This window comes from Pogoniulus pusillus, chromosome 40, assembly GCF_015220805.1.
Source record: "Pogoniulus pusillus isolate bPogPus1 chromosome 40, bPogPus1.pri, whole genome shotgun sequence".
Classification (NCBI taxonomy): Eukaryota; Metazoa; Chordata; class Aves; order Piciformes; family Lybiidae; genus Pogoniulus; species Pogoniulus pusillus.
The window spans coordinates 2,910,438-2,920,398 of record NC_087303.1 but is presented as its reverse complement, the minus strand read 5'-3'; the positions used below and the strand labels follow the sequence as shown (position 1 = coordinate 2,920,398).

At 67.5% G+C, this 9,961-nt stretch overlaps 1 protein-coding gene across 1 annotated transcript; it reads right to left on the bottom strand.

Annotated features, from left to right (window-relative positions):
* Nucleotides 1-545: 545 nt before the first annotated feature.
* RAPGEFL1 (Rap guanine nucleotide exchange factor like 1) lies at nucleotides 546-8,904 on the bottom strand. The gene is given in 16 exon segments (XM_064174310.1): nucleotides 546-1,036; nucleotides 1,952-2,006; nucleotides 2,308-2,372; nucleotides 2,469-2,556; nucleotides 3,169-3,219; nucleotides 3,341-3,431; nucleotides 3,532-3,710; nucleotides 3,815-3,937; nucleotides 4,104-4,201; nucleotides 4,285-4,452; nucleotides 4,697-4,793; nucleotides 4,795-4,810; nucleotides 5,073-5,170; nucleotides 5,249-5,399; nucleotides 5,940-6,018; nucleotides 8,381-8,904. Coding segments are annotated over 16 exon segments (1,893 nt in total). The 5' UTR covers nucleotides 8,790-8,904; the 3' UTR covers nucleotides 546-911.
* Between the last annotated feature and the right edge of the window lie 1,057 nt (nucleotides 8,905-9,961).

Here is a 9,961-nt window from a genome sequence, read left to right as displayed (position 1 = left end):
GTTGTAGGCAGTAATAAGATCACCTCTGAGCCTCCTCTTCTCCAGGCTGCACACCCCCAGCTCCCTCAGCCTCTCCTCATAGGGTTTGTGCTCCAGGCCCCTCACCAGCTTTGTTGCCCTCCTCTGGACACCTTCCAGCACCTCAACATCTTTCTTGAATTGAGGGGCCCAGAACTGGACACAGCACTCAAGGTGTGGCCTGAGCAGTGCTGAGTACAGGGGCAGAAGAACCTCCCTTGTCCTACTGGCCACACTGTTCCTGATGCAAGCCAGGATGCCATTGGCTCTCTTGGCCACCTGGGCACACTGCTGCCTCATCTTGGGAGGGTCGAGCCCTCCGCTGCCCCGGTGGGTAACGGGGGGGCCGTGATCCGCCGCCCCCAGCGTGCCCTCAGCAGCAGCCCGGCTATGACATCACTGCCCAGCATGACGTCAGCAGACAGGACAGCCTTTTATTGGGGCTCTGCGACCCCCCCCCCCGCACCCCCCCGCCCGGAATTTTGGGGTGGGTTTGTTTTTTTTTTTTTTTGTCCTTTTTTTCCTCCTTTTTCTTAAAAAATAAATGTACAATTCCGGCCACAGCTCGGTACAAAATATACATGTCTGGGGAGGGGGCAGGGGGGCGGGCAGAGGGGCACATACAAAAATAGAGGGGGGGTGGGAAGGGAGGGATGGATGCCCGGGGCACGGGAGGTTGATCCCTGCAACCCAGCCAGGGGTAGGGATGGGGGCAGGGGGCAATGAGATGCCAGAGGGAAACTGGGTGGAGAGGGGGAGGGTGATGTGCCCGGGGTCCTCAAACCCACCCCCACTCTGGGGGCCAGGACCCCTGGCCAAAGTGCGTCAGTGCTGGGGGGGCTGAGCCCCCTGGGCAGAGTGAGGGGGCCCCAGGGTGGGGGCCCCCCCGGCCCTCACTGGCCGCCAGGCTCCAGCTTGTAGGAGAGCTCGAAGAGCAGGTTCTGGTTGTCGATGACTCGCAGCTGCCGCACGTAGGCCTTGGTCTGCAGCTGGCTCGGGGACGCCTCCAGCTCCAGGCCTGGGGGGGCACAGCAGCACCACGACCCCGGCGTGGGAATGAGGAGGGAGGGAGGTGGATGGAGGCACATGGGGGTGTGGGGATGGAGGGATGTGGGGTTGGAGATGGAGGGATGTGGGAATGGGGATGGAAGGATGGGGGATGTGGGGATGAAGGGATGGGGGGATGAGGGGATGGAGGGATGAGGGGATATGGGGATGGAGGGACGTGGGGATGGAGGGACATGGGGATGGAGGGACATGGGGACAGAGGGATGGAGGGATGAGGGGATGAAGGGATGAGGGGATATGGGGATGAGGGGGTGTGGGGATGGAGGGATGTGGGGATGGAGAGATGTGAGGATGGAGGGATGTAGAGATGGAGGGACATGGGGATGAAGATGGAGGGATGTGGGGATGGAGTGATTCATTTGGAGAGGTGGAGGAAGAGATATAGGGATAAAGATGGAGGGACAGGGATCCAGAGATGAAAGGATGGAGAGATGCAGGGATAAAGATGGAGGGATGAAAGGCTGTGGGGATGAAGGAATAGGGATCCAGCGATAAATGGACTGAGGGATGCGGGGATGGGGATGCAGGGATGGGGATGCAGGGATGAGGATGCAGGGATGGGGATGCAGGGGATGGGGATGCAGGGATGGAGATGCAGGGATGGAGATGCGGGGATGGGAATGCAGGGATGGAGATGCAGGGATGGAGATGCAGGGATGGAGATGCGGGGATGGGAATGCAGGGGATGGGGATGCAGGGATGGAGATGCAGGGATGGAGATGCGGGGATGGGGATGAGGGAATGGGGACGCGGGGATGGGGACGCAGGGACGGGGACGCAGGGATGGGGATCCAGGGATGCAGCACTGCCACCTTGGGTCCTGCCCAGCCAGGCCCTTGCATGTCCCAGCCCCTCCCGTACTCACAGAGCGGGCGGCTCCGGTACTTCCGGATGGTCCTCACTTTCTCAGCAATGCAGTGCTGGGGCAGAGAGCACCTCCACATCAGCCCCCAGCCCCACACAGCCCTGCCTGACCCCCCAGGAGTCCCCTGCCCCCCGCCAGTGCTCTGAAGACTGTCCCCTCTCTGGGACCCTGCTGCACCTCCCCCACCAGGGACCTCCCCTAGGGCTCCTGTTCTGCCTCCTGGAGACCCTTCATACCCCAGGGTCCCCCAACCCACTGCAGGGGCAGGAAGGTCCCAGCTCCTCCGTGGGATCCTCCTTCCCTGGCCTCACCCAGGGGGTCCCTTGGCCATGTGGCCCCCAGTGAGAGGCACCCACCAGTTTCTCCACGTTGACCAGCCCATCCAGTAGGGTCTTGCTGCCTTCGTGCAGGAAGGTCAGATCTGGGGGCAAGCAGGGGGTGAGGGAGGGGACCCCATGAGGCAGCAGAAAGACCCCAGCCCGCATGGGGTGTGGGCAGCCTCCAGGCCCCCCCTCACCTTTGAGGATGAGTGGCACGAAAGGAATGAGGGGGGGCTTCATCTTGGCCAGCACCTCCCGGTAGGTTTTGTGGTTCCTGCAGGGGTCCTGGGGGTGGAGGGGTGGAACAGGGGGGTTAGGGGTTGGGAATCAGCCTCCCATGGGTGCCAGCACCTTGCCCAGCCTGCCTCAGAACCCTCCCACTGTGCCAGCTGCCATGGGCACAGGGACTGTGCCCATAGCAGGAGCGAGGAGGTAAGGACACCCTGCCACAGTACAGGAACTCCCCCTGCCCACCAGTGGCTCAGATACACGGAGTGCCCAGGCTCCCTGCCCCAGGGGGTGCCAGGCTTCCAGCCCTAGGAGGTGCCCAGGATCCCCAGCCCCACTTCACAGGCTTCCCAGGCCCAGGGGGTACCCAGGCTCCCCAGCTCCACTTCCCAGGCTTCTAGCCCCAGGGGATACCCAGGATCTCCAGCACCACTTCCCTGCCTTCCCAGCCCCAGGGAGTGCCCAGGCTCCCCAGCCCCACTTCCCAGGCTTCCCAGCCCCAGGAGGTGCCCAAGCTTCCCAGCCCTACTTCCCTGGCTTCCCAACCCCAGGGAGTGCCCAGGATCCCCAGCCCCACTTCCCAGCCTTCTCAGCCCCAGGAGGTGCCCAGGCTTCCCAGCCCCACTTCCCAGGCTTCCCAGCCCCGGGGGCTGCCCTGGCCTCTCTCACCGTCAGGTTCTCAAACTTCCGAAACAGGTTCTTGAACTTCCCTGGGAGTTTCTGCAAGGCAAGCCCGGGAGGGGGGGGGTGGGCAGTCAGCAGCGGGAGGAGGACCCAGGAGCAGCTGAGGGGGTCCAAGACCACCCAGGGGGGCTGCAGGAGCAGCCCAGAGCCCCTTTACCTCCCAGGTGAGGCGCAGGCGGCTGATGGCAGCGTTGTTGAGCCCGATGACGATGGCGTAGAAGGAGAGCATGTCCTGGTTCTGCTTGCATCTGGAGGGGCCAGAGGGTGAGGAGCAGGCAGGGGACCCTCGCCTCAAGCAGGGGGAGGGGGAACACCCACCCACCCCCGCGACTCCATGCCCGCACTCACATGGCAGCGATCTTGATGAGCTTCTTGAGGAGGTGGGCACGCTTGCCCAGCGACTCGCAGAGCAGCAGCTCGGTGCCCACCCAGTGCTGCACCTCGCTGCAGCGCTGCAGCAGCAGCTCCAGGTTGGCTGTCTCCCGCCGGCCCCGCTCCCCGTGGAACACATAATCCACGAATTCCAGCTGTGGGGAGGGGGACGGGACACCCCCACACACGCAGGAGTGTCACGGCCCCTCCACCGCGCCTCCCCAGCGGCCCCCTGCCCCCATAGCCGCCCCCCACCCACCTCGTGGATGCAGCGGAAGAGCTCCCAGTGGAAGGCGGTGAGGTGGTTGGCGATCTCCTCCGGCTCGGCGCGGTGGATCTCCGTGTCCCCGGGCACCACTTGGATCTCCTCGGGCAGCGGCACCTGTGCCGGGCGGGTGGGTGTGGGGAGGTTGAGAAGGGGCTGGAGAGCGGTGCCGGTCCGCGGGCATCTCTCTGCTGCCCAGGGGCTCACCGCGGCCCCGGGGCTGGGCAGGGGGTGGAAGCTCGGAGCGGGGGGCGCGGGGGGGTGTCCCCTCCGTGGTGCTCACCAAGGAGTCGAAGGTGTCCCTGGTGCAGGCGAAGAGGTGGCTGTTGATGCCCAGGGTGGTGAAGACGCACTCCTCGCTGGGCTGCAGCACTGCTTTCTCTGCGGGCACAATGCGGGCAGGGGGTCAGGGCCGGCCGGACCCCCGACCTTGCCCGTAAAGCCCCCGTGGCCCCTGCGGGCACCTCCCGAGGACGCCATGGTGACCAGGATGAGGGCATCCTCCCGGGCGCTCTGCTCCTCCGAGTACTGCAGCTTCTCGGTGACCGAGGCCAGGATGTCCTGCACCGAGGCCGAGAGGCGGCTGCGGATGGTGACGTAGGAGTGGTCGGGCATGTAGACACGGCAGAAAACTGGGGGCAGGAGAGGGGCGTCAGGGGCGCTCTGCACCCCTCACGCATCCCCAGGGTGCTCTAGACCCCCGCTTGGGGGAAACTGAGGCACGGATCCGGTACAGCATCTTTGCTGCCACTGATGGCTAAGTGAGAGGGGGACGCTGGCACCCGGCGCCCACCCTGGCACCCAGCATCTATTCCAGGACTCAGCACACGTCCTGGCACCCGGTGCCCACGCCAGCAGGCAGCGGTGGTGACTCACTCTCGTCGGAGCCCCGGAAAGCCACTCGGGTCTGCAGGCAGGAGTCGATGCGTCGGAAGTGCCTGAAGAGAGGCTTCACCTGCTTGTTCGGGGGGGGGGGTCTCGTCGGCCACCCTGCAGCACCAGCGTGGGGGTCTCAGAGGGGTCTCAGCACGGCCAGCACCCTTGGGTGCTGCACCCCGCGCCTGCCTGTGGTGTGTTGCCAGAGCCCCACGCTGAGTCCTCGCCCGTTACCGAAGGGCTGCTAATGACCCCCCCCCCCCCCCACCCCGGCTCCTGGGCACCTCTAAGGATCAAAACTCCCTGTCCCTCTCGGGGATCCCCGACCCACAGGGACCCCCCCTGACCCACGCAGACTCCTTGTCCTCCCACTCACTTGAGCTCCACGGTCTCCACGAGCTGGTGCAGCTTGAGGATCTCATCCTCCAGGTCATGGTAGAGGGAAGTGTCCTTCATGATCAGCAGGTAGAGCTCCTGGGGGGGGTGCGGGGGTGAGAGAGGCTGGGAGCGAAGGGTTGCAGGGTTCGGGGAGGGGTGGCCACGGGCACTCACCTTGATCACCTTCCCTGCGCTCTCCTCCTCCTGCAGCAGCCCCTTGTAGGTCTCCAGGAAGTGCAGCAGCACTGCCAGCACCGCTCGCTTGCGCCGCAGCCCGGCCCCCTCCTCCCAGCGCGGCGGGGGGCTGCCCGCTGCCAGCACGAAGGTGGCACCGTCAAGGAGGTGCCACAGCAAGAAGAGATACTCCCTCCCCCGCCCCCATCACCCACCGGTACCCACTGCGCCCCCAGCACCTCTTGTGTCTTTCTCTTCACCCTGGTGGCACCCTACTGCCTGCCTTGCCCCCTGCCTACATATCCATCCTCCTGGCACTCCAGTTCCCTCCTGTGCCCATCCTGTGGCACCCCGAGGACCCCTCGTGGTCCATCCTCTTTCCAATCCCATAACCGTCTTGTGCCCACACTTTTGGCAGCCTCATACCCAACCCCATGCCCTCCTGGTGGCACCCTCGTGTTCACCCAAGTACCACCCTCATGCTCACCCAAGTACCACCCTCATGCTCTCCCTTCAAACCCCTCCCTATCACAGCCTCGTGCCCCTCCTCCAGCCACCCTTGTGCCCACACTCATTGCACCTCAGTGCCCTCCTCGTGCCCAGCATTGCGCCCCTCCACATTGCACACCCTCATGGCACCCCAATGCCCACCCCACACACTCCACCGCCCCTCCGTGCCACCCAAGGATATTGCTGGTGCAGCTGCTGCAGGAAGCGCTCGGTGGGCAGGAAGAGCGAGTGGGTGAGCACCACATCGTCCAGCAGCGACTCTGCGGGAGACGAGGGGCGAGTGTGGACACCTTGCCCCACACAGCTCCTGCCAGCACCACCAGGGGCCCCGTGCCAGGTGGAGTGGGCAGCTGATGGGAGCGATGATAATTCTTGGGGTGGCAAAGGCACCACGCCGAGCAGAACACGGCGCCGAGCCCCACAGCGACCCGGTGCTGAGCCCCACAGCGAACCTGGTGCTGAGCCCCACACCGAACCTGGTGCTGAGCCCCACACCAAGCCCCACACCGAGCCCGGTGCTGAGCCCCACACCGAACCTGGTGCTGAGCCCCACACCGAGACCGGTGCTGAGCCCCGCACCGACCCTGGTGCTGAGCACCACATCGAGGCCCACAGCGAGACTGGTGCTGAGCCTGGTGCTGGACCCCACACCGAGCCCGGTGCTGAGCCCGGTGCCGAGTCCGGCGCTGACTCAGGCCTGCTCCCAGCCCCGCGGGGCAGTCCGGTGCCCGCAGCAGCGGCGCGGGGGCAGAGGCGCCAGCAGGGCGGGACCTGAGCCGCGACGCCTCGGCACACCCGTGGCACCTGGGCACACCCACGGCACGCCGGTGAGAGCCCGGCTGGGGGCAAACCGGGGCACGGCTCAGGACAAGGGGGAAACCCCGAGGCTGGCAGCGAGGGCGGGTGGCAGCAGCAACTGTTTGGGCAGGCGCGCTCAGGGCACGTGGTGCCAGGGCAGATGGTGTCTGCAGCCGGACTCTCTGGGCCGGTACCGGTGCCACCGGCTCTGAGGAGGGTGTTTTGGCATGGCCTGGTGAGCCGAAGGGCAGATACCGACAGCAGTGCCCGGCAGTGCCAGCACCCAGCACTGTCACGACCTTTGGTCGAGGCACCGCTCCCTCACCCAGCGCCGCAGCAACCCTCGACCCTGCAGCCCGAGCAAGTCCCCAGCCAGGGAGTGTGCCCTGCAGGCTGTGCCCAGGTGCCCCAGAGACACCCTGTCAGGATCCCAGTGCCCCCACAGAGCCCCTCTGAGGCCCAAAGACCTGTCCCCGTGGTAGGGGTCTTGCAGAGCATTCCCCCCCCCCCCCCCCCCCCCCAGCACTGGCACATTAACTCGGCCACGGATCTGTGCCAAGTAGGGGCTGAGGCTCCCTTGGCACTACCGTGGCAGGGCACAGCGCCCACAGGGGATGTGCTGACACCAAAAGCAGGACACAGCAGTCTGGGACACAGGCTGGCACCATGAACCCCCCCCAACGTGGGTGCAGCCCCCTCGTAGGCTCTACCTGAGGGGCAGGAGGAGCCAAACCTGCCCACACTGCCTACCCCTGCCAACTCTGCAGCCCCCCTGCAGCCCTGCAACACCCACATCATCCCTGGCACCACAGGGGGCGTTTCCCACTCCGGGAGAAGGCATCTGGGGGGCATCCCCCAGCCCCCCTTTCTGGTTCCTGACACCCTCTTCCTTGCCAGCCTGGGCACTGCAGAGCCAGGCCTGGCAGCATGTTGGTGCAGGCAGGGCCTGGCGCTGCCAGCCCCATCTTGCTCCTACCCGAAGGGCTCCCTGCCTCTGTAGATGGCACCACCCTGCTTCTGGGCACCGCTGGAGTGAGGAGCTGACAGCAGGCTGGGGCCACTTGATGCCCCTCAAGTGCCCCTCTGCCCCACGTCCCAGCAGCTGAGTGGCTGCAGAACCCAGCTTGGCTTCCATCGGGCTCCTTGCACCCGAAACCTCCCTGGCACCTTGAGAACCGCGGCTGGATGGCACCAGGACGCCCGTTCCAGAGGGAAGGGGCATCCGCTCAGCACCCCCACCCCTCCCTCCACTGCGGCTCCTGTCGGAGCTAATTTTAGCACCACGAAAATGTTAAAGATTAACGAACCGAGAGGCTGCATCTCTGCGCCGTGCGGCGGCAGCCGGTGCCCGGCCAGCCTCGGCCTCCGCCAGGCCTGTGGCATCGTCACCGAGCTCGTTGCCAGGCCAAGCCCCCGCCATGCCCCTGCCAAGTCCCTCACCGCAGCATCGTGCCCGGCAGAGATGCCCGTGGGATCCCTGTCCACGTCATAACACTTCTGCCCACCCCACCGGCACTGACGCCCTAGCCTGGTGAGGACCCAGCCGTGACCTTGCCACCCGCACCGGGCACCCACGGTGCCACCCACCTCACCGGGCACCCGGTGTCTCCCACCCCGGTGGCATCTCCCACTTCAGCATCCAGCAGCGCACCCCTCTGGCAACGCTCCGGTGCCCATCAGACCACTCCGATCCCCCCCACCCTACTGCCGCATCCCCCTCCCAGCACCCCCCGCCGAAGATCTCCGCCACCGGTGCCCCCCGCAGCCCCTCCACGTCCTCGTGGGTCACACCGCGGCCGCCCCGGCAGCCCCGAGCCCCTGTACCTGCTCCGCAGCCGCGGCCGTGCCCACCGCCCGCAGGCAGCCGCTCCAGGAGCGCGGCCAGGAGCCGCTCCGGGGGAACGGGAGCGGCGGGACCGCAGCCGCAGCAACACCGGGCGGCGGGCGGCGGCTCGGGGCTCGGCGGCTCTCGATCCCGTTCGCCACCCGGGGATGGATCCTCCGGGGAGCGGAGAGGCAGCTCAGGCGGCCGCAGTTCCAGCCAGCGGCCCTCGCCCCCCGGCTGCGGCCCCGCCGGCCCCGCCGGTTCTTCGGGAGAGGCGGGCGGACGCGACAGGCTCTGCCGCCGCTGTCCCGGTCCCGATCCCTGCCCCGGTACCGGTCCCGGTGCGGCGGTGGGGCGGGCGGGCAGGTGCGAGCCCGGTTTCTTCAGCAACTTCTCCAGCGGCTTCATGGCCGCCCGGGCGCGGCGGCGGCGGCGGCGGCTTAAGGGGCCATGGGCGGCGGCGGACGGCGGCTCCGCTCGGCTCCGGTTGAGCTCGGGCCCCGGCGCCGTTCCTCGCTCGCCCCGCGCTGCGCGGCCCACGGAGCCGCCGCCAGCGCCCGCCCCGCCGCCCCGCCCCGCCGCCGCCCCCGGCCCCGCCGCTGGCACCTGCCCGCCCCCGCCGCGCTGCACCGGCAACGGCACCGGAGCTGGAGCGGTCCCGGGGATGCGGTGACAGCGAGGCGCAGCCGGGACGGGCACACGCCGGGACGCGGCCGCGTTGTTGCCTTTGCCCTCGCCGCGTTCCCGCAGTAGCCCCGCACAGGTGGTGCGGTGCTCACCCCCCTGCCGCCAGCCCCCGCAGCAGCGGCCGCGGCCGCACACACCCGCGCGTGGGCAGTCCCACACGGGGGACACATCGGCAGCGCCTCCGCCCCCGCTGCTGCTGCTCGGCCTGACGGGGGGGGCGGACAGCGAACCCTTTGTCACCCCCCCCCCCCCCGCGCCGCCACAGCATCGCACGAGTGACACAGTCTCACCCCCCACACGTTCTGCCTCACACTCCTGCCATACCCGGAAAGCCTCTCCCTGGCACACCGACACAGACTCCCGATGCCATCCCAGTCCCCCGTGCCAGCCCCCGCATTCAGTGTGCCCCTCCCTGGTGTCCCCTCTGCGGTGTACCCATCCTCAGGTGTGGGGTGACCCACCCTTGCCCTCCCCCACCCAGCTCTCTGCATCCTGTCGCAGCGTGAGAACGGGCCGGGAGTAGGTGCAGGACCCCCACCCTGGCACCGGCACCCCCTGGGGCTGCCCCAAGGGCAGGGCCGGGCAGGTTGGGGCAGCTGTTTGCCCCCCTTCCTCCCGCCCCGTGCCGTCTGCCAGGCCGGGAACAGGCCCTGCCAGGCTGGCAAGCTGGGGCAGGCGTCGGGGCAGGGCAGGGTGGGACGTGGCGCCTGCCTGGGGCAGAGCCGTCGTGCCCCCTGCCCGCTGGGCACCAAGCACCCGCCCTGCCCCGAGTCTTGCTGCTCCCGGCCCCGCCGTGAATTGCTGGGCAAGTGCCAGGGCTGCATCTGACTCTGCACCCCTCTGGGCATGGTAACGGTGGTGACAGCAACAGGGGGACAGACCTGGTGCCCCTC